General features: G+C 50.4%; 1 protein-coding gene across 1 annotated transcript in view; it reads right to left on the bottom strand.

Moving 5' to 3' along the window:
- LOXHD1 (lipoxygenase homology domains 1) overlaps positions 1-20,400 on the bottom strand; it is a 103,455-nt gene extending 83,055 nt beyond the window's left edge. Inside the window, exons 1-4 of the mRNA XM_005865741.2 lie at positions 20,039-20,400; positions 17,473-17,587; positions 10,599-10,679; positions 9,935-10,119 (exon numbers count right to left, since the gene is read on the bottom strand). Of these exons, the coding sequence (XP_005865803.2) occupies positions 9,935-10,119; positions 10,599-10,679; positions 17,473-17,587; positions 20,039-20,168 (511 nt within the window). The 5' untranslated portion in view covers positions 20,169-20,400. The remainder of the gene's footprint in view (positions 1-9,934; positions 10,120-10,598; positions 10,680-17,472; positions 17,588-20,038) is intronic.
- Between the last annotated feature and the right edge of the window lie 3,419 nt (positions 20,401-23,819).

The following is a 23,819-nucleotide window of genomic DNA, read 5'->3' as shown; positions in this document are numbered from 1 at the left end:
CTGGCTGAGGCTGTGCCCAGGGATCGGGAAGCCAGGGGAACCCAGTGCAGGAGGAGGTCAAGTCAGGCACAAGGGCGGACAGCCTTCTAACCTCTGAGAACTTTCTATGGCAAAATGGGGTCCTAGGGCCCCATGCAGTTGGCTGAGTACAGAGCAGGATCCTGTATGTCAGATGACCTTCAATCACACTAGGGGAAGGGGGATGCCACACCTCACAGCTGCTCTTTAAAGGATCCCATAGCGTGACAATGAGGCTGATGAGATTACTGTTCTTCCTCCTTTTTTTTTTTTTTACATTTCCTCTTCAAGCAGAACCCCAGACTATCTGACTATTTGATTTGCCATTTTCCCAACAAGGCCTAGGGCCCTGTGCCAACCCTAAATTGTAATTAAGTGCATATATCGATGAAAGAGCAAGCTGAATAAAATAGGGCTCCCTTCTCTCTGTTGGCAAACTGTCAGCACAGTGCATCAAACCCTGCTCCCCAAGGGTCCTGTGAGAGCCCCATGGTTTCCTGTGACCAGCATCTCCCTGAGCACAATCCAGCTGCAAGTGGATTTTGATAGGTTGAGTCCACCCCTTAATCTGATGATCAGTGAGAGGGTAAAATGCCCACCTATGAAAACTGGCTGCCCTCCTGGTAACAGGAACTTGTAATAACACAGGGAGAGGTGAAGGGCTTATGAAAATCTCTGCCCTGCCCTGAGGCCTGAAAGGAGAAAGATGATAAGAAACAAAGGTTGAAAGAGAATGGGCAGGGCTGACCCCCCTTCTGGGGCAAATCATACTGAACATTCACACAGGCCTTGCAGCTCGCAGGGCACTAGCATGTCCTTGAAGTCATCTGATCCCCACAATGGCCACATGACACAGGAGGGGCACGTCCTGTTGATATTCTCATTTACAGATAAGGAAACCGAATCTCCGAGGGCAAGGCGGCATGCCCCAGGTCACACAACAGCTAAATGATGCAAGAGGGGATCAAGGCCAGGTCTTTCCTCTCCACATCCAGGGCTCTTTCCGGGACACTCCTGGCCTCTTGTGCTCTCTGCCAGGGGCCGGCAAACTTTTCCCGTAAAGTGCCAGGTCGTCAATACTGTAGGTCATACAGGCCATGTGGTCTCTGCCTCAACTACTCAACTCTACCACTGTATCACTAAGGCAGCCATGCACAATCTACGTAAAGGCACAGGGGCGTGGCTGTGTCCCAATAAAACCTTCCAGACACAGCCATTTAAGTTTCATATAACTTTCCTGTGTCGTGAAATATTTTCTTGTGTTGATTTTTTTTCAACCTCTTAAAACTGCAAAAACCTTTCTTAGCTCGAGGTCCACACGGACAGGTGGCAGGCGGCGCTTGGCCCACAGGCCGTTGTTGGCAGCCCCTGCCCTGAGCTCTCCTGTGCTCTCAGCATCGGTCTGTGTTTCTAGGCGGAGGACTGTGGGCAACTCAGCACTCTGGGGCCTGGAGCGGGAGCAGAGCTGCCTGGTGCTGGCCTGGGCAGCTGCTGGTTGCAGGATAATCGCAGCACATCCTAACCGTGAGCTAAGCAGCTCAAGGCTCCAAAGGATGGAGAACTAGTGCCCTTTCTCAGAGGTGGAGGAGGTGAGAAGGAGCATGTCCCGGGCCTTGCCGACATTTCCAGACAGTGCAGGGGAGGCCGTGGGGGCGGCTGGTGCACCAGACGCAGGAGGCAGCTCGGGCCTGCCGTTGCCTGCCTTTTCTGGAAGCCCACGCAGGCAGCTTCCGGCCGGCCTGCAGGAGACAGATTTCCCGTTTGATGGGAGCAGCCTGGGCCTCTGCCATGGGGCCAGCAGAGAAAAGAAAGAAAGAGGGCGACGCTGGGCATGTGTTGTCCCCCAACCCCTCCCGCCGGGCAACAAGGACATGCTGTGTGCCTGAGCTGAGCCTGGAGTTCCCTGAGTCCAGTGAGAAGCCGGCACGGGCTGGGCTTTCCTGAAGGTGGGGACAGATGGAAGCACCAGTTCTTCAATGTTAGGCATTGTGCCTTCAACTCATTGCCTAACTGAGAGCAAGCAAGGAGCAGAGCTGGGAAGAAGGGAGAGATCAAGTTGGAGGAGGAGCTAGCAAGGCGTTCATCACCCTGAGCGAGCTTGGGAGGAGCAGGGCCTAGCGATGGAGCACAGGAACTGCTGCCCAAGCCGAGGTTGGCCCATGGTTTACACATCTGGCACATCATCTGTCAGGAAACTCCCAGCACTGAGTTTTCTCTGGTCTGTCAGCAGGACCAGCAGTAGCCCACACAGTGCCTCTGTGCAGATGAGAAAAAAGGATCCCTTCCTCAAGACACGCTGCTGCCATCTGTTGGATAATTGTCATAAGAAATGCAAAAATCTACAACTGTGTCCTCACAGAGACACACTGGTACAGCGCTCAGCCTGCACAATCCAACCGGCAACCCCACCTTCCAGGCAGTAGCTTTCTTCCACTAAAGCCAGTGAGCTCAGAGAGGCCAAGCTAAGTTGAGCATTGATCTGAAAAGGATACAGTAAGGAATATAGACCAGGGATTCAGTTAATCACGTGGTGCCTTCCAAAAATCAGAGCTGGGCTGAGCTGGCAGAGTTAGTTGCAGCCTAAAGACAGGTTGCTTGCCTCAGGCCGCAGCAGAGGGTGGTCTGTCCTTGTTGCCCAGCAGGAGAGGGGGACAACACATGCCCAGCGTCGCCCTCTTTCTTTCTTTTCTCTGCTGGCCCCATGGCAGAGGCCCAGGCTGCTCCCATCAAACGGGAAATCTGTCTCCTGCAGGCCGGCCGGAAGCTGCCTGCGTGGGCTTCCAGAAAAGGCAGGCAACGGCAGGCCCGAGCTGCCTCCTGCGTCTGGTGCGCCAGCCGCCCCCACGGCCTCCCCTGCACTGTCTGGAACAGTCGGCACACGGCAGCGACAAGATCCATCTCCATAGAGCCACTGTGGGCGCGGGGGACGCACAGTCACGGGGGCTGGAACCCCCCTCCTGGTACCGTGTGCACACTGAGCCAGTCAAGCTGCTCATCGTGTTCATGACAACAGAAGTCAAGCAAATGCTCTGTAACGAAGCCTCCATCCTGCCTGCCCAGGAAGGGACCATCCCACACCCACCAGCATTTGCGCCTCAGAGAAAGAAGCTCACGTGGCCAGGGCTTTTTTAGGAAGCAGAGAATCATGAATGAACTGGTGGTGAACTGACTCACGGAGTTTTTTTCCCTTGCCTTTCACCCGTTCTCAGACCCCGTGTGATTAGACCGTGGCCTTGTTTCTTTGGGCAGGTGAGGAGTGGGGAGTGGGTCGGAAGGAGGATGACTGGACTTTATTTTACACCCCCTCAAATCTGCAATGGCTCACACCCTGACACCCCTCACTTCCGCTCACTGAGAGCCAGATGTAGAGAAGTGAGATATCATAGGCGCTAGGCGGAAGGAGAGAAATTCAGTGGGGAGACTACCCAGGTCAACCCGGGTATGGAGAGGACGTGGTCAGCGGACCCACGGATGAGCAGCAATGCTACATGCCAGGAGCTGGGTCACAGCCACTGACCAACAGCCCTTCCTCCATGCTGCCCCCAAAGGTTTCCTCTCTTCCCTCAGGTCAGAGGCCCAATCTCTCAGCCAGATTCAGCCCATTCTTCAAATAGGACTGGAACATTTCTGCTTTCTCAACCTGGCTGCCCTTGCACACACACCCACTTATCAAAATAATAATAAGAGCCTCTGATGGTTGCTGAGGACCTACTATGGGCCAGTCACACCTACTATCTCATTTAATCCTCAGCATGACAGACCCAAATGCTGCTAATGTCACCATTTACTGATGAGGCAATGAAAGCAGAAGGTTAAGAAAGTTAACCAAGTCCCCACGGTTAGAAAGGGTGAAGCCCAGATTTGGACTCAAGGGACTGGACAAGAAGGTGCTCTCTTAGCTGTCATTTCACCCCTCCCCGGTGTGGTCTGGGTCTAGCTTGAACCGGCTTTCCAAGTCTGCAGTGCCCCAAGCAGATGGGAACCCCTTCTGTGACTCTCACTGGGCTCACTCTGGCTAACACTCAGAGCTCAGGGGAGGGGTCAAGTAGGAGACCATAGGCAGCTAGAATGGACACCAACAGCTGTATCAGGACCAAGGCAATGTTGGTATCATAAGTCCAGAATGTCATGCATACAAAAGCAACACTGAGAAAGTGCTGTTTCCACAAACAGAAAAGCAAAGGTTATTATAAACACCCATTTGAAAATCAAAATAACCGAATATCGAGCAAATATACAAATTCATGCATCCCCCAAAGGTCCCTGCTGCTGGGTTAAAAGAGAGCATGGACTGTGAGGTCCCCAGAGCCTGAGGCACAGTGAGCTGTGAATTGGAGGGCCTATTCTCAGCTGTGTGAATGAGATACTGTGCCATCAGAGCCCTTAGTTCCCCCAAGTGCTCTCATTCTCTTTGAAAGCCTAGCAAACTCCTTTTCAACCGTAAGGTCTTAGCTTGGGCATCACCTCCTCTATAAAGCCCTCCTGATTCCCCCTTCCTCTATGCTTCTATCGGCTTCCATTGGTCATCGCTCACTTAGAACATTCTATACCTTTGCACTGTGATTGCTTGTTGGCCTACCTTTCTCCCCTTCATAATCTAGGCTCCTGCCTATTTATCCTGAGTGCAGGGTCTGGTGCATAAAAGATGCCCAATAAACACCCACTGAATCACTGAATGACATTGGAGGAGCATGACCTGGTATCTTGAGCCAGGGTGACCAAGAGCAGGTCACTTAACTCAATGGGACTTCTGTTTTCTCCTCTATAAAATGGATAAAATCCCTTTTGGTCCTGAAATTATCTGATACTCTTCCCTGGGGCCTCATTCAAAGCAGTTTTCTTCTTCCCACTCTTTCCGGAGATGATTTTCTGCATTGCTACGTGGGAGCAGATGGGGTGGGCGGGAAGCTGCTGTGAAGTTCAGAGGAGGAGAGTGATGCGCGGCTGGCCCAGCTCTTCCCACCCTGAAGTCCTCATCACTGTGAGTCCACGGGCCCAGGACCACCTCGTAGAGTTCTAAGAAACAGTTACTCCTAACAGCACCTACAGCAACCAAAGCTCAGAGGGCCCTGGAGAACATGAGTTTTGTTAAGGGTACATATCAAGGAAGGGAAGAGGATTGGGAAGAAAGGTGCTTCCCACAGGCTTCAACGGCAATCAAGGTCATGCGTCCATTCCCAGGTGTCTAGACAAGCCTGCCAGATTCTAGAGGCAGGTCCTGACACTGAGTGGTTCCAAAGTCCTTTCTGATTCTGAGAGGACAGAATCCTGAGTCTGTGCATCTCAGAGTCAGAGCAAGCCTAAGAGCAGGAGAAGAAGACAAGGAAACATCAGAATAGCAACAAGAGCAACAGCCACCATGATATTTACTGAGCACTTACTCTATGCCCACCGTGCACTAAGTCCTTTATATTTATTGCCCCAGTTAATCAGCTCAACCACTTTATGAGTGGAAATTCATGTTATCCTCATTTTACAGATGAGAAAATGGAGGCAAAGAGCTTAAGGCATGCTTGCACCACTGGTGGAGTGGCAGAGTCAGGATTTAACCACAGAGAATAAGAGTCCAGAGACTGAGCTCATAGGTGCACTATGTAGAAGAATAGAAAGTAAAGAGGGGAAGGCATATCCATAGCATAAGGGAGGTCATCAAAAGCCAATCTCCTCTCGCCCTGTGGAGGAGGGCTAGTCCTGGGCCCATCTTTGTCTTTTGGTTGTGAAGGTAAACACTCTACTAATCCTGAAAAGACTCAAGAGGCCAACCGGTATGCCCAACTCTATAGAGGAAGAAACTGAGGCTGGAGAGGAACTGAGATCTGCCCCAGGTCTCATCGCTATTGGGTGGGAAGCCCAGAACTAGAACTCGGGGTGTATAGACTCATGTGCTTTGTGACCCAGAGAGTTATATTTTTTAATTAATGGTTTAATTACTCCCTGGTATTATCCAGTAGAAGCTGGGAGCAAGTCGGGCCTGTTGGCTTATTTGGCAGGACCCTCGTGATGGGAGTTGTTTGTATCAATCTCTCAGAGTGCTTTCAATTTGCCTTTGCTTTTGCACCATGCAGTCCTCTGGCAGGGCCGCAATTCACTGTAAGTAGCGCAATTTGCATAGGCCCTTAACACATTAATCACAACCCCTGTCTTGTCCCGTCCTTTCTTCAAATGCACCCTAGGCACTTGCCCAACATGGTCTTGCTAAGACCGGGTGCACTTCTGGAGTTGTGTGATAATCACTGTATAGCACAGCACGGGCTGCAGTGAAATTACAACCCAGTTACCTGATGAAATAACCATGCGTGGAAACAGTGATTGGGTTGGACAAATACAATCCCATTTCCCAGACTCCGGGCAGCTTTCAGCCCCAGCACTAGCTATAGCATTTGGTATAGTTCTCTTTTCTCCAACAACTAGCCCCTCGGTCTCTTTGGAGCATGGCATGAAACAGGCTGCAGTCATGTTTATTATTAATCCACCAAGGACAAATACTTCTTAGGAAAAAAACTTATTCCTAAGGAGGCCTAGTGAGCAGGTCCCAGCTGGCAGGGGAGGGAATGGTACCCACCACAAACTGGGCCCTTAGGAGAGCAAGGGCCCACTCTGCTGTTGGCAGAGCCTGGCTCTGAAACATTGAAGAGCTGTTGTGCCTGGGCATTAACAGCCCTGGGGTGAGAACAGCCCCAGGCCAGCTGGAACTCAGCTCTCGGTTTCAGAGGCCTGTCTCATTGCCCAGAGCTTCCCTGAGCAATGTGGTGTGGGCTCATAAGTAAGCCACGTGACCATCTCAATGCTATTCAAGGTGAGAGAGTTGGAGGGTGGCACTGGGATGGGGACAATTACTTGGCCAGAAGGCAGGGAATGATATCATATCGGCATTGAGAAGTCCACGCAGAGTCTTCCAAAATAGGTCTAACCCACACTTTCCTACCACGTGACAGCCCCTAAACCTAACCCTAACCTAACCCTAACCCATACACTAACCTAACTCTAAACCTAACCTTAATGCTACCCTATCCCTAACTCTAACCCTAACCATAACCATAACACTACCCTAACTCTAACCCTAACCTTAACCTAACTCTAAACTAAACCCTAAACCCTACCCCAACCCTAACACTAACCCTAACCCTAACCCTACCCTAACCCTAACTCTAACCCTACCATAACCCTAACCCTAACTCTAAACCTACCCTAACTCTATACCCAATCCTAATCTTAACCCTACACCTAAACCTAACCCTAACCCTAACCCTAACCCTAATCGATAACGCTAAACCAACCCTAACCCTAACACTAAACCTACCCGTAGTCCTAACCCTAACCCTAATTCATAGCCCTAACCCTAACCCTAACCCTACTCTAACTCTAACCTAAACTCTAACCCTAACCCTAATCCTACCCTAAGCCTAACCCTAACCCTAGCCTAACCCTAACTCTACCCTAACCCTAAATCTAACCCTATCCCTAATCCTAACGCTAATGCTAATCCCTAACCTAATCCTAATCCCTAACCCTAACCCTGAAAAGTGGAGATAGTAATCAACCTTACCTCCTAGTGGTGCTCTGGATTTTAAATTAGATAGTAATTGCAAAATGTACACACATGGGACACAGGCTACAGAAGTATTTTGTCCAAAGGACATGTAGCTAGTAAATGGCATTGTTGGGATTTGAACCTAGGACTCTATGACTTGTGATTTGGAGCTCTGAACCATGATGCCCTCTACCCTCTTTATGGGTGCCTGGTAGTAAGGCCATCTGTGCCCTCCACTGGACTGTGAGCACCTGGAGGGCAAGAACCATGTCCTCACCCCAGACCCAACCCCTAAGAGCAGCTCAGGGAGGCATCACCGACGGCAGCTGTTAGTGATGATGGGTCAGTTCAAGGCCTGAAGACTGTGTTTAGGCTCTAGACAGGGGTTGCCATCCGTGTGTAAATGCCAATGTAGCCACTCTCCTTTTCTGGGTTCTGGGTTGTCAAAAGGTGAACCATTCCACACAGGGTGGAAGAAATCCTGCAGAACAAAGTCAGGCATTCATGGTAATGGAGGGAATGCCAAGAGGCGATGGCAGGGAGGAAATTTCACTAAACTTCTGGAGCAGTTTGATAGCCAAGACTGTGTCCCCAGGGATAACCAATGTGGTTATGCTAATGTGGTTATGCTGAAAAAGTGCCTACCAACCTTCCCCAGGCCCCGTGAAGTGCCAGGACCCCTGATGCCCACACTAAGAGGGAGACAAGCACAGGAATGGCTGCTAACTCCCTGTGAGTGTGCACACATGTCTGAGATTCTTATTCAGGAAGTGTGATGCCTGTACCAGTCCATTGAAATGTGGGGAGGAAGCCAGCCAGCCAAGACAACTCCCTGTGAGTGTGCACACATGTCTGAGATTCTTAGTCAGGAAGTGTGATGCCTGTACCAGTCCATTGAAATGGGACACCCACTCCCGCTGACTCATTGGGGATAAGTCAGGAGAATCCAGGATTTTTTCTCCAGCAGCCTAAAGTCTTTGGCAAGAACTTAGGACTTGGGGTGCAGGCACCATATTCCTCTTTTCTTCTGGGTGAATAAGAGCTCTTTGATTGCAAAGTCAATATGGTATATTGCCACTGTTACAAAGAGTTAATGAAAATTTAGGATGCATTAAAAGAAGCAAGACATCAAGGAACCCTGAAGACAAAACAATCTTTAAAAAGAAGACCAAAGTTGAAGGTCTCACACATCTTAATTTTGAAACTTCCTATAAAGCTACAATAATCAAACAGCATGGGACTGGCATAAGGGCAGACAGTTAGACCAATGGAACAAAACGGAGAGCCCAGAAACAAACCCTCATGTATGTATGGTCAAATGAATTTCAACAAGGGTGCCTCTATTTTCTAATTCTTCTGTCATGATCAAATTTGTTTTTTATAATAAAAGATCAATAACATATCTTTTTTTTTAAAAAGAATAAATTTGCAAGTTGTTATGATAGGGATCAGGGGAACAAGTCAAGTGTTCAAGGTCAGCTGGGAGATGGGAGATCAGAGGTAGACAGAGAAACTGAGAGCTGAAGCCCATTGGGACAGAGGATATGTTTGTTTCTGCCCAGCTGGGTTGCAAGAGAGAGTGGAACTTGGAGACCAAGAGTAGATGCTGGAAGGCAGAATCTACGGGGTGTGTCAGCCTTCTGTTGTGACCACGGGAGTGTCACTTCTGGCTGTCACATGCCTTTCCCTCCGGTGGCCCATGACTCTATGTGACCAGGATATTATGATGAATGTACCCACATGTGCTAGTCCTTTTTGGAAAAGTATGTTCAATAATAGGGCGAGGTGAGGAGGTCAGAGCTTTAAGGAACAAAGATGAGATAAAATGGGACATGGACTACAGTGTGTGTTTTTACATGCTTTGTTCCTGAGTCCTGTTGAGCTAATATGACTGAATTTAAGGCCTTTGGCCAGACATGCACTTGAAATAAGCTGTTTCACTCATGAAAATCAGGAGCTGGGGGCAGCATGATGGAACGCTGGAGGCAGCCAGTTCTGATTCCCATCCACCATGCCCTGACTGTAACGCGCCTTCCTTGACATCAGAAGGGAGGTAATGGAATAGGAAAGCAGGGAATGCTGACCTTGAACTCAGTTAACATAGATACCCGTTAACAGGAGTTATTGAAACACAGGATGTGTTCAGGGCTGCTCCCGTCCACCCCTCTATCATGTCTCTAGGTCCTCTGACATTTCCCCACTTCCCATATAAGCTTGCTCTTGGGAAGGCCACAAGGAAGAGATGGGGCTTCACCCAAGCCCTAGACAACAGGAAGACCCTGGAGGGTGGCAAGGCGAGATGGGACTGCCCAGATGCATGACAGAGGCCTGGGTGAGCCCAGCCCTAGCAGGGAGGGACAGTGGGCGAACCAGCCTGGCACTGACCTGTGGGTATGTCCATGGGATTGAAGCTAGCTAACAGGTCACGGCACCACTGGCGGTCACCTTCCACCTTGCTCAGCCAGCTGTTGCAGTTGAAGTAGTAACGGAGGTGAGGCCGCTTCGTGTCGGTCAGAATCACACGGTCTAGGTACCAGCTGGCGTTCAAGCCTGTGTTGTCATGCTCAATCCTGGGCAGGAGCACACACCCACACTGTCATGGCAGCACAGAGATGACTCTCGTTTCACGCTGGACTACCCAGTTGTTTACTCCAAGGAAAGGCTCAATCATTGTTGTTGGTACTTTACCTCTGGAACCCCAGTTTCCTCATCTACCAAATGGGGATAACTTGCAAGATGCTTATTAATGACGTTAATAAGTCTAGACTGCCTTTCGGTCTGCCTCTAACTACTGTGCTAGTGTCTCTCAGAGCACATTTCCCAAGTTGGTGAAAAATTGCCTTAACTTGTCTTAACCCAGAGAATTGAATCTCTAATGGGAAAGTTTAGAAAACTGTGACTTGGGGTAGAAGGAAAAGAATCAGGCCTTTGGTCTCCCCTCAAATGACACCAGGAGAGTAATAACACCCAGAAAGTGTCAATAGTGAAGTGAGTTCCTAATCTACCTGCCTCCATCTCATCCCAGCCTGGCCGGGGGCCAGACTCTCACCTGATTTTGTAGATGAGGCCCACATTGTTGGTTCTCACCCGGAAGACATCGATGTTGGCTTTCCCGAAGGCAGATTTGCTCCTGCAATGAACATGCACATAGCTTAGATCAGGCGTGGCTCACAGGCCCGGGAGGAAAGCCAAGGACTGGCATCCCCTTCCTCCTCCACCGTCCCACTCCTGGACGTGCTACAAGCAACCGAGCCCATTCTGAGATTCCTTTCTGATGTGATTTGAAGAGGCAGGGGCAAGGCCGGTGAGTATTCATTCCTTGCTTTCACACCCAGGTTCTCAGGATACTTGTCATGTACCACTAAGGCAAGCACAGCAGGCAATATTAGCCTCATGTTACACTCAAGTAAACTGCTAGTTGATTGCAGAGTTGGGACCAGAACCTGGCTCTCCAAAGCCATGATCCAACGCCCTCCAGTTGCTCTGGGTTGGGACAGTGGGGGAGGAAGGAAGGCATGATGGATGCCGTGGTACTCTCGGGTCTGCAGGCCTCCTGGCCTCTCCTTTCTTGCCTTGCTCTTGCTGGGGAGAGTGGCAATGGCAGCCCCAAGTGGATGCAGACCTTGGGTGTGAGTCCATGGTCCTGCCATTCCAACAAGAAAGGAAACACAACCCAAATCAGCAACCAGGGAAGTGGGGCGGTGAGGAAAGGCATGTTCTGCAGATGGTGCAAGCAGAAGCAGGTACACCTGAGATGTTCCACAGTGAGGTGCCAGGTGAGTCCAGCCCGGGAGCATCCTAGATCCCATTAGCTTAGACACTGGAGGGCTGGAGCAGCCGCACCATGGAGTCCTCCAGGAGCAAAAGCCTGAATCGCACGTGGATACCTGCTCTGTCTTCTGTGTGGGCCAGGACCCCTGCCGTTCCAGCCCGGCCTGCTCGCAGCTCTTCCTGCCCCACGGTGATGCCTCTGTGAGGCTGAGAGCTGTAGACCTCCCTCGGAGCTCCTAGCCAGGGATCTTGCATCAGCACAGCCCATGGGTAAAGAAAGGCCCAGACACATATGCCTATTTATTGCCATCAATATGTTTCCAAATGAAGAGAGATGTCAGGGGTCTTCTCCCCAAGGCAACAAGGCTCCAGCTCTCAGTAACAAAAGGCTTTTAAGGTTCTACAGACTCAGAAGCTGTGACTCTGAAAATAGACCCGCTTTGGCAAGCACTCTGCCCTGGGTGAAGTCTCCTTCTGGTGGTGTGCACAGCACGAGACCCGGGCCCGCGGCCCCCCTAAAGCAGTGCAGAGCTCATGAAACCAGGTGACCGTGGACACTGAGGCGAACTGTCAGGGGAAAGAGGCCCCAGAGGTGCCTCTGGGCACAGAGGGGAGGGCGCGAGAGTGGCCGACCCTTCTCGGTTTCGCTGGAGAGCAAGGGCCTACTCCCAGGCCTGCTGAATGTCCCTGTCAGGTTCTCACATCCAAGGGTAAATAACAGCGCACCTGTACTTTGTTTCAGAGTCAAAGTGGTGGTTAAATGACTTGGAAAACACGTGAACATCAACCCTGTGCATCAGAATAATGTGAATAGAAACAAAGAAACGCATAAGAGGCATTTTCTGTTTCTACATATGAGATCCCCCCCCCCCAAAAAAGGGATTTTTAGAATAAATAGACAAGAGTCTTTACCTCAAATAAATACCCTACGAAACAGTCATCCTGGGGAGCAATAGGATGGAATATTATGCAGCCACTGAAAATTCTGTTATAAAAGAAGATTTCATGAAACAGAGAAAAGTTTATGACAGAGGTTTTAAAAAGGGAGGCAGGTTAAAATCCAATGTACAAACAGAACAACAATACACAGGACACCAATTTCATTGAAAAACCATGAAGACTGGGAGATTCCTACAGAAACATGTCTAGATGGAAAGACTATGATGAAGTGTTGGTTCTTTGTTTATTATGTATCCTGGCCTGTATATATTTTTTAGTTTTCTGAAGAGAGCATGTCTTGGGTTTGCAATGATGAGGAAAGCACAGCCCCAGTCCCAGCAGCCCCCTCTCCCTGGCCAGAAGCTGCCTGTGGCAAAGTCTTTGGAATGAGCATGAGGGGTGCTGGCTTCCCGCGCTCAGGGTGCGTGGATTTGGGAAACGGCCAAGGCCAATGTTTAGGGGAAGAGGAGGCTGACTTGGAAAGGGAAAGAGGAGGTGTGGGTTTGGAAGGAAAACAGCCGGCTTTCTGGGGTACCTCCAACAAGCGTTCCGGAAGAGGGGCTCTCACAGCTGCACTCCATAAGGGGGGCTCCGCGCCTTCAGAAAGGCCCCGTACACTGACCCCGGGGAGTGTAGATTCACATCCCAGCATGTTAAATGCTTGGCCATGGTGCTTTCTAATCACTCGGCAAACAAATTTTAGAAAACAAGATGGAAGAAGGGAGACCAGGGCAGAAAGATTGAGGATGGGCCTCTCGGGACCACGCTGCAGCCGTCCAGGGGACCATGGGAACAAAGCAATGGTCCGCGGTGTCTATGAGATGGAGACCAACATCATCTTGGCAAACAAGAGGAAGGCCTTCTGCATCGCTGACTCTCTCTCCTTCGAGGAGGGGGAGGAAAGGATTCGGGCAGGGCCACACAGACTCCCTTCTCTCAGGAAGGGGCCTGGATAATCCCTAGTGAGGCCCAATCTCAACCCACTGGGGGTCAGATTCCAGGATCCGTACTTCAGGTGAGTCAGAATGCTAGTGCCTGTGGGTTTCAGAAAACCGACTGGGGTGGGGTGGAAACAGCAAAGGACAGGGTTCCCTGGTCAAAGGAAACAGGAAACAGACTTCGTCATGCCTTCTGCTGGAGACTGCGGCTTCTCTGTGGCTCCTGGTCGATCTGCAAATGAAGGCTAATGCAGAACACACACCCCTGCCCAGGGCCCCCACCCAGGGGAGCCTTTACAGTCCCACAAGGCATTTTAGCCGCCAACCAGGCAGGGCCAGCGGGCTGAAATGCCAGGCATTCTCGGACACTCTCAAAGGGTGAATTCTCAACAGGAGAACCGTGTTCCAGAAGATACATGAGATCCCATCCTTTTGCCATACTCTGAACACATGACCCAGTGTTGGGGCTGTCCTGGGTGACGGTGAAGGGAACCCCCAGGCCATGGCTGTTGGCACTTAACCAGTGTGGGGGTCGGGGTGGAGGTCAGCTTATGGGGGAATCGAAATGAACATGTCACAGCCTTTGCCACCAACAGGCACCGAAGTTCTTCTTGCAATAGGAATTATTTTGTGTTGAGGAGGAAAATCCTGATAAGCCATTTGGGAGTTGGAAGGTGAAAAATCCTGGGGCCTTGGACAAAAAGCACAGAGAGAGCAGAAACTGAGGGGAGAGAGAGAAGGACATGGGAGAAGCGACAGAGAAAGACAGAGTGAGACACGCGGCTGGAGCTGTGGAGAAAGGGGTCAGGGAGGAATCCCAGGAAAGGTGGTGGCTTACTTTCAAGTCTAAGGGGCCTGCTATTCCGTTTTAAGATATTTACCTCGCTGCGGTGTGAACTCTCTCTGGTGCCCCCAGTATCACTGAAATCTGAAATCTGGTACACTGCAAATTGCGTGTAGTGTGTGTGTGTGTGTGTGTGTGTGTGTGTGTGTGTGCGCGAGAGAGAGAGAGAGAGAGAGAGAGAGAGAGAGAGACCGGTTCCAGCTGACACACGGCTTTGTTTTGGGATGGCACTGCGCAGTGAGGAGGGAACAACACAGATAGTGAGATGAGAGATTTGGGGACCAGTGGGCATTCTGAGCAGGCCGCAGGGACGGGTGGGGGTGAGGGTGGGCTGAGCTAACTGCATAGAGAGAGAGAGAGAGAGAGAGAGAGAGAGAGAGAGAGAGGGCGCCCAGTTCCAGCTGACACGCAGCTTTGTTTTGGGATGGCACTGCGCAGTGAGGAGGGGACAGCACAGATATTGAGATGAGAGATTTGGGGGCCGGTGGGCATTCTGAGCAGGCCGCAGGGACGGGTGGGGGTGAGGGTGGGCTGAGCTAACTGCATCTACGCCTCACGGAGCACGGTGACCCCGCGGCCTCTGCAGCTGGGTTACACGGGGACCTGGACCTAGAATTCCCCGGAAAGCCATGCTCCCTCCCGGACCCGAATGGAAAGGGTCCTGCTGAGGATTGTGTCTATACAATTCTCTCGGTAGACTGTCGCGGGTCCTGCAGCGGCCAGCCTCCGGTCTCCTCCTTCCCCATGTACCTGCTCACCGGGGTCAGGTTAATCTGTCTTGGACACAGAGTAAGTTGAACCTCCACTGATCAGCTTTCAAGCAAGACCTTTGCAGTCTGGTCCTCCCTGCCTTTCTGACCTGCCTCCTCTCTGCCTCACGTAGCCAGTAGGTTCCCTCCCAGCTCCCACAGGCCTGCGGTGCCCCTGAAGCCGCTATACTTTTGCAAGGTATTCCCCTTCTAAAGTACCTTCTCTCCATTCCTCTCTTATCTGAGTCCTTTCCGCCATGTGAGGCCCAGAGGGCGTATCCTCCCCTGCAAAGTCCCGCTCTAGCCACGCTGATCCCACATCATTCACTGAGCTCTGACTATTGGCAAAGAACTGGGATAGACATGGGAGGCACAAAGCAGACCTCTCCTCATCCTCCCGCTCCGCCTGGCATCTCTCTACACATCACCTCCCGCCTCTCCAGGGCACACAGCTGACAGTGTAAAACGTGCCCACAGCCCTGAAGCCTCCACTCCCCATGGGCCCAGCAGAGCCCTCGGGACCAGCAGACTGGAGTCCTGGCCAGACCTGTGCTCCTGCTTCCCTCCCTGGAGCGTGATGCAGACACGGAGGGACCCTGCCAGCAGACTGCGGGGTGACTGGGGGTGGGGTGGGCTGTTGATTCCTATCGAGCGGGAGAGGCTGGTGCCTCCATGAGGTGTCAGCAGAGCCTGGAGACTCCTGACCCTGCTGGCTCATTCCTGCTCTAGACCCTTTCCCAGGATGCGGGCTGCCCTTCCCCACTCAGACGCCCAGGGACACAGCTTCACACCGGGTTATGGAAGGTGACCTGGGGGCCATTCCCGAGAGGATATTTTGACAAATGAAAAAGGTGAGGGGGGAGAGTCTGAGGATGCTGGATGCACGAAAGCAGGAAAGACAGTGAGGAGCCACCACAAAGGAAGAAAATGGTTCTTTTCATTTAAAAAAGACAGGGTGGGAACTCTAAAACCAAGTTGGCCAAATCCCCAAGGTCTAGTCGCTTCTCCCTAGAGGAGTGGCCTCTGGGAGGTTACATGGCAAAGAGGATGGGCATTTCATGTCTTCTCTTTACCGTGCCCACGACACTGGAGGGAAAGGCTCCACAAGCGAGTCACTCTGCAGTGTAAGCAGTGCAAGGAGGCAGGTACCCTGTTCTGCAGAAACAAAGTAGGATGTTATGCCAGCCTCAACACTGCAGCCTTCACACCACAGCCCACATTCAGGGCAAGCATGTGACACGGGGCCTCGTCAGTCTGCTAAGCCCAGAACGCAGGGATGTCCTGGACTGTGGACCCAACCCCTCCACAGCTTCCCCTGCCGCCCCTGGGGGTGCCAAGCCATTAACCCCAGAGGTCAAACCTGGAGCCCAGGAGGCCTCCCCCATTCCTGCCAGGGCCACAAGGCCATGTGCTCAAGGAAAATGTCGACATCAAGACCTGGGATGGAGGACCAGCTCTACCACCAACAAGCTCCATGACTTAGCGCTGCTCCCTGCTCCTCTCTAGGCCTCAGTTTCCCCATGAATGGTTGAGTTAGATTTGGTGGTTTTAAAATTCCTCTTGGCTATGGCGCTCTTGGCGCAAATAGAATCTGACTCAGATTCTCAGTAAAACAACCATAAGTTGAGCTGCTCCGGCGGAAGGAAGGATGGGGTGGGCTCAGGACCAGATGATCAGTCCCCTGTGCCATTCAGCACAGATTGAATGCCAGCTGCCCAGACCATCCGCAAGGCCCCGAGACATCTCTGGAATTCAGTGATTCTGCTAAGTGTTACTGCGTATATCTGTATGTGCACGTGTGTGGTGGGGGAAAGGATTGGAGGGAAGAGAGAGCAGCCCCTGCTCTCAATGGGTTACAATAAAATGGGAGACACTGGCGTGAGCGCGCGCACACACAAACACACACACACACACACACACACACACACACACACACACAAGCACATCTGCACACACACACGAGAAAAGAATGCAGGCAGGTTTAATACGCTGTGGGTTCCTGGGTGCATAGCATTGAAGCTCATGGCTCTCTCATATGCATGATCTTGTCTCCTCTTCCCAAAGGTCCTATGAGTTTTGTAAAAAGGGGATTATTAATTCCAGATGTTGTATGAGGAAGCCAAGTCCTCGGATGCAACACACACACACACACACACACACACACACACACACACACAAGCACATCTGCACAAACACACACACGAGTAATGCAGGCAGGTTTAATACGCTGTGGGTTCCTGGGTGCATAGCATTGAAGCTCATGGCTCTCTCATATGCATGATCTTGTCTCCTCTTCCCAAAGGTCCTATGAGTTTTGTAAAAAGGGGATTATTAATTCCAGATGTTGTATGAGGAAGCCAAGTCCTCGGATGCACGAGATTTGGCCGAAGTTACATGGCAACTAAGTGGTAAAGCTGGACCTAGACCCAGGCTACCTGACCCCAAGTGTTATCCTCCCACATCAAGGAACAGTTCATATGGATTCATGGGCATTCTGAGATTCAAAATGGGCATATTCTGCACATAAAAATCAGGAGAGGAGCTGAGGAAGGTTGACAGGAAATCGCTGGGAGAGACCTGGCTGTGGTTAGCAGAGGCCCCTACCCCTTACTAGGCCTGTGGACACACGTCTTCTCCCCTGGGTTCCAACCGGCCCAGGACCCAGGTTGAGTGGGTACTCACTTGCTGGTGAGATGGAGCTTGGGAGAGAGCCCATTCTCTCCGAAAATGGTGATGAAGACATTGGCGTCTGTCCCTGCACCACGAACATCCCCCGTGGCTGTGACCACCTCATACACTGGAGGAAGAAAGGAGAAGACAGATGGCAGGCTCAGAAAAACACCATGAATCTTATGTGGGCTTGGAGAAGCCATCTATCCTGCCAGCCCTGCAGGGGATGCTCAGCCACAAAGGACTCTGTGAACTCCTGCTACAACCTGCAATCTCCTGAGCCACAATCAGACCCACAGCAAGTCCTACTGTGAGACCAAAACCTCCCGCTTAATGCTGCACAGTCATCTGACAGGAAAGGCCGGGGGCAAGTCCAGGTCACACACTATACAACGTCAGTACCAGAGTCCGGTGCAAGGCCTCCAGGTGCCCAGCCTGTGCTCTTTCCAGCCCAGCACATGGATGTCCTCCTAGACACAATCTTCAGGGCCTATACCTAGCTCTCACCTTCCTCTTTGCCCTCTGCACAGCCCTCACCTCCCATGACCTCCTGGGCATTGTCATTAACCTCAGGATACTACTCTGTACCAGAATGGCTACAATGAAAAAGGCTGACAATGCTAAGTATTGGCAAGAATGTGGAGCCATTGCACCCTCAGACATTACCGGTAAGAGTGTAAATTGTTACAAGCCCTGGTAACTAAACACAATGTCCACCTTATGACCCACTAGTTCTACTTCCAATTATAATTCTAAGAGAAATGAGTGCATGTGTCCATCAAAAGACGTGTACAAGATCTGTAGCAACTTTGTTCATAATAGATAAAAACTGGAAATAACCCAAGAATCCATCAACAGTAGAAAGGTTAAATCAGTGGTGATGCATTTATAAAATGTGATAGTACACAACAACCACAAAAAACACAAACTACATAAACATGTCACAACATGGATGAATCTCTCAGATATAATATTGAGTGAAAGAGAAGCTAGACACCAAAACAGTATACTGCACGATCCCATTTACATGAAGTTCAAGAACAGAAAACACTAATCTGTGGTGATAGAATCAGGAAAGCTGTTACCGCTGGGAAGGAGAGTGAAGGAGCTTTCTGGAGGTTGGCTGTGCTCTGTGTCCTGTTCTGAACGTTGCTTACACAAGCACGCACAGATGTAAAAATGTGTCACGTTGCACCTTTGTGAGTTTTGTGCTGAAATATATATTATTTCTCAACCTTAAAAATTTTAGCCAAAACATTAACAATTTAGATAGCTGAAGAACTATCTTGTGGAAGACAAATATATTGTGGAAAACACAAAATTCTGTTTGACCCCAGAGGCACGACCCCAACTCTTAAAGTCCCCTCATCCACACAAAGAACTCTCAGAGTCAGTTGCTCTTACACACGGCCTGGTAAGTGGGAGATGCTCAATAAGTAATTGCCTGGGTGGATGAATGAGATATGAACACAATCAATGAAATGGATATGAACTATGAAACTAAGTGGACCAGTATTTAAATCCCAATTCTATTACTGGCTATGTGGTTTCAACCAAATTTCTTAGCCTCAACTGCCTCACCTCTTAAATAGGAATAATTTCTCCCTTAAATGGTTATGTTAAGGATTAAATCAAAATAAAGTTTTCAATGGTCATTTTCCTTGACTCGGCATTTTCATTTCTGGGACCTTATCTTGCAGACACTCTTCCACAGTTGGATGAAAGAAGTGCATTCCATAAGGAGTTGGACTTATCCTCATCACAATCATCGCCACCATCATCATCTCCAGTGTTGTCATCAGCAGCAGCAAGCACCTCCTCCTCATCACTGCATCAGCTCATTCACCACTTTCCAAGGAGGCTGCCTTGGGAGATTGTATCCCAACATGTCTCTGGGCAACCCCTGTCTGGTTGTAGGAGAGGAGAAGCCCGGGGCTAGAGGCTTATGCAGGATGGCCTCTTGGGTCCCTTTGGGTCTCAGATTCTGCTGAGTCATTGTCTTCCCTTCATAGGCCCTGTCTCAGTCGGGCGATACACTGAGGTGCCTTCTCTGGTTTACCTGGCAAGAAGGTGGAGCATTTCAAAGCGGCTCCCATGCCCCCCAGGAGACTAAAAGGATAAGGCCCTGGGCCCGGAGAACTGCCTTCTCCACCCGGACCATAGCCTCTCTCCAGAAAATCCAGAGACCCCATCTCCCGAGGCCACAGTGACAGAGTTCCCAGTCCCCACTGGGCATGTGACGAGAGGTCAGGCCTCCTCCCCACCACATCCCTTCACGGCCTGGTCAGGTCAGGCCCTGCCTGAAGCAGCCCACACCGTGGAGACCGGGCTGGAACGTGGCTCTGGGATGTGTACAACCTGAAGAGTTGGGCGCTGTGGCTCCAGTGCATTCTGTGCCACTAAGGCCATGACCAAGGGCAGGTTGCCTTGCCTCTCGAGCAGTGAGGGCCTCGTGTAACACCTGCCCCATCTACGCCAAGGGTTGCAGCACAGGTGCAACCTCCCATTCCTCCCTCAAAGCACCGGCCCAAGCTCCCAGGCACCGCGCTGCCCGCCCACCCTTGGCCTGCACCCTCACCTCGGGCCTTGTAGTACTCATGCTCCAGCTCGTCCTCGTTGTCCTCCGAGTCGTAGTTCAGCAGCTCCTCCTCGTACAGCGCGATGAAGTCAATGTCTTTCTTCCTCCTCTTTTTCTTCTGGGGCATCATTTTGGCAGCTGCCCTTTCCTGGCACTTGCTGGCTCACTGCACCCACCTCCCTGCACCTCCTTGGACCCTCAACCCTCTCTCCCTACGCTCCTGTGCCCACGTCTGGTGGGGCCAGAGCTCACACTGGTGTACCCTGTGCCCACCGTGCTGCTCCCGTTCCCCTCACTTCTCTGGCCTCTGAGCCTTTCCTATCCCTGGCCCCTCTCTCTGTCACCCTCTGGCTGGACACCTCCTCCTGCTCCTGCCCTGGGGTTTCTCCTTGGGCCTCATCATTTATTCATGGGGACTGAAAGCAGGCCGTCCTCCTTCCTCCCAGTCCCTCCCATCAGCCCCCACTCTCCCCTTCATGGAGAATCAGGTGAAATCGAACCCTTGGCATCAGCTTCCCACCTGGCCTCCCAGCAAGGGGGCCCGGGGACTCTTCCAGAATCCCCCCCAAAAGGCAGGTGGTGGCCTCCCCCCGTGGAGATCCCCCTGGCCTCCCAGGTCTCAAAGGCCATGAATGACGTCCTCAGGCCTGAGGCCTTCCTGAGGAGGGCAGGGCCCCAGATCAGCCAAGCGGCCAGGACTCAGAGGTATCCATGTCTCTCCATTATTCATGACCTCTGATCATCTTACGGAGCAGGCGAGGTTCTCACTGGCTTCTTCTTGTCTTTCTCTCTGCTTCCACCTCAAGACTGATGCCTCTGGAAGTGGCCATTCAGCCAGGGGACACCTGCTGCTCTTCAGAGATGCTGCTCAGACCAGCACTCAGACCACCCACAAAGCACACACTGAGTTGTGAGTTACAGCATCACTAGACCCAAGCCAAGTTCCCTGGGGAAGCCCACTGCCTCCTGGTGACCCACAGTGCCAGACGGGGCAGGCAAGACTAACCAGCATCTGTTTAACAAGAGCTTGCCGTGTGTCGTATTGCCCCCTGCACTCTCTCATGAAACAGGAAAAAACCCTCGGAGCCCACTGCGGTCACCAAACCCACTCCACAGCCCCATGTGGGGGATGCTGAGTCAGAGCAAGAGAACCAGAGCCCAGAGGCCCCTCTCTACCCTGATCAGCAAGGAAAGTTTCCTTTAGGGTCGCTAGACTCCTCTTCCTTGCTTATTCTACAGTATTAAGACTTTGTGAAGACACTTAATTAGGATTTTATTAAGATTTCTTACAACCCAAGTTGCAAGGTTTCTATGTAATCCTGAAATACTAGAAATTTTCAATCCATTTGCAACTCTCATCCCTCTGTCCTGGCCGTGTGAGGCCGTCAGAGAGAACTGTGCCTGACCACCACCTCTTGGCCGTGTGGCCTGGACAAGGCCTGCCTCCCATCCATAAGGGGCACTAATGACCCAGTAAAGCATACTGAGCCCTTGGGAAAGTGCTCAGGAAGTGGCAGCCTCTGGGACACAGTCGGGACTTAGCAAATGCTTATGACTCTAATGGGTATTTCTTCCTTATGTCAGATCGGGGTGGGGGGGGGGGGGTTGGTTATTATCCCAGGTTGTTCCAGAAGCCCTCTTTCAGGTCCCATGTGCAAGGGCAGGCCCCTGTGTCCTCCTTCCTCAGAGACAGCCCACCACAGCACAAAGAGGCCACAGTGGACAGACTGAAACATCTGCATCCTCCCAATTTCCAGGGAGGATGTCTTTAAGGGCGTGTTCACTTGTCGCCCTCCCCCTGCTTCTCCCAGCCATGAGCTCTCTGGGGGCATGTAAGGGTCCCAGCACCTATAACACACCTGGCACACAGACAGCCTCCATATGCATTTGTTCCATGAATGAATGAATGAACGAAGTGCAGGAAGATCTGATAAGCAGTCATAAAACAGAGCTCACTGTGTCCACAAGGAAATGAAAAACACATTAGAAGGAATCAACAGTAGATTAGCGAACAGAGAAGAACAGATCAGGGATGTAGAAACAGACTAGTGGAAATCAACCAATCAGAATGGCAGAAAGAAAAACGAATTGTTTAAAAATTAGGATAGTTTAAGGGATCTCTGGGATCACATCAAGTGCTCAAACATTCACATTATAGGGATTCCCAGAAGGAGGTGAAAGAGAGAAAGGAACAGGAGCTTTATGTAAAGAAATGATGGCTGAAAACTTTCCTAACCTGGGAAAGGAAAACTTTCCTAACCAGAAGCAGAGTTCCAAACAAGATGACCCAAAGAGACATATTGTAGTTAAAGTGGTAAAAGTTAAAGATAAAGAAACAATCTTGAGCCCAGCCAGTGTTGCTCAGTGGTTGAGCATTGACCCATGAACCAAGAGGCCACTGGTTTGATCCCAGGTCAGGGCACATGCCCAGGTTGCAAGCTCGACCCCCAGTAGGGGGCGTGCAGGAGGCAGCTGATAGATGTTTCTCTCTCATGGATGCTTCTGTCTCTCTATCCCTCTCCCTTCCTCTCTCTAAAATCAATAAACATATATATATATTTTTAAATGATTAAAAGGAAAAATGTATCAAACTCAACTCAAACTGCAACAGGTAGTTATGGGATACACAACACAAAACGATCTAAAATATGACATTAGTAACATAAAAAATGAAGAAGGGAGTAAAAACGTAGTCCTTATAGAATATATTCAAATTAAACAACTATCAGCTTAAAATAGACTGCTATCCATAATGATGTACATAAACCTCATGGTAACCACAAACCAAGAACCTACACAAGATATACAAAGAATAAAGAGAAAGGAACCCAAACCAAACACTAAAGAAAAACAACAACCCACAAAGGAAGAGAGAAGAATGTAGTACTCATGCTCCAGCTCGTCCTCGTTGTCCTCCGAGTCGTAGTTCAGCAGCTCCTCCTCGTACAGCGCGATGAAGTCAATGTCTTTCTTCCTCCTCTTTTTCTTCTGGGGCATCATTTTGCCAGCTTCCCTTTCCTGGCACTTGCTGGCCCATAAGAACAATTAAAAAATGGCTATATGTACATATTAATCAATAATTATTTTAAATGTAAATAAATTAAATGCTGCAATAAAGAGACATAGGGTGGCTGAATGGATTAAGGAACATGACCCATCTATGTGCTGCTTGTGAGAGACTCACTTCAAATCAAAAGACAATGCAGACTGAAAGTGATGGGATGGAAAAAGATATTCCATGCAAACAGAAATGAAAAGAAAGAGTAGCAATGCTTATATTGGACAAAAAAAGGCTTTAAAAGTAAAAAAAAAAAGGCAAAGAAGGACATTACATAGTTATAAAGGGTTCAATCCAAGAAGAGGATATATCATAAATATCTACACACCCAACATAGGAGTGCCTAAATATGTAAAGCAATTATTAGTGGACATAAGGGAGAAATCTACAGTAATACAATAACAATCCTATCTAATAATAGAGAAACATGGTAATTAACTGTAACTTCGCTACCCTTCCCATTGGCTAATCAGCAGGATATGCAAATTAACTGCCAACCAAGATGGCGGCCGGCAGCCACGCAGCTGAAGCGAACATGAGGCTTGCTTGCTCCAGTGATGGAGGAAGCCAAGGTTCCCCGCCTGCCGCCGCCCAGCTCTGAGCTCCAGATGCAACAATGTTGCAATTATAGAAGCTAAACAAACCCAGATACCTGCTTTCAGCCAGCCACAGCCTCAGAGCTGGAGCCGGCTCTCAGCTCCAGTGACAGCTATAGAAGGTAAA

Source organism: Myotis brandtii, unplaced genomic scaffold, assembly GCF_000412655.1.
Source record: "Myotis brandtii unplaced genomic scaffold, ASM41265v1 scaffold212, whole genome shotgun sequence".
Lineage (NCBI taxonomy): Eukaryota > Metazoa > Chordata > Mammalia > Chiroptera > Vespertilionidae > Myotis > Myotis brandtii.
Note: the sequence above shows the minus strand (reverse complement) of the source record. Positions and strands in the feature narration are given on the sequence as shown.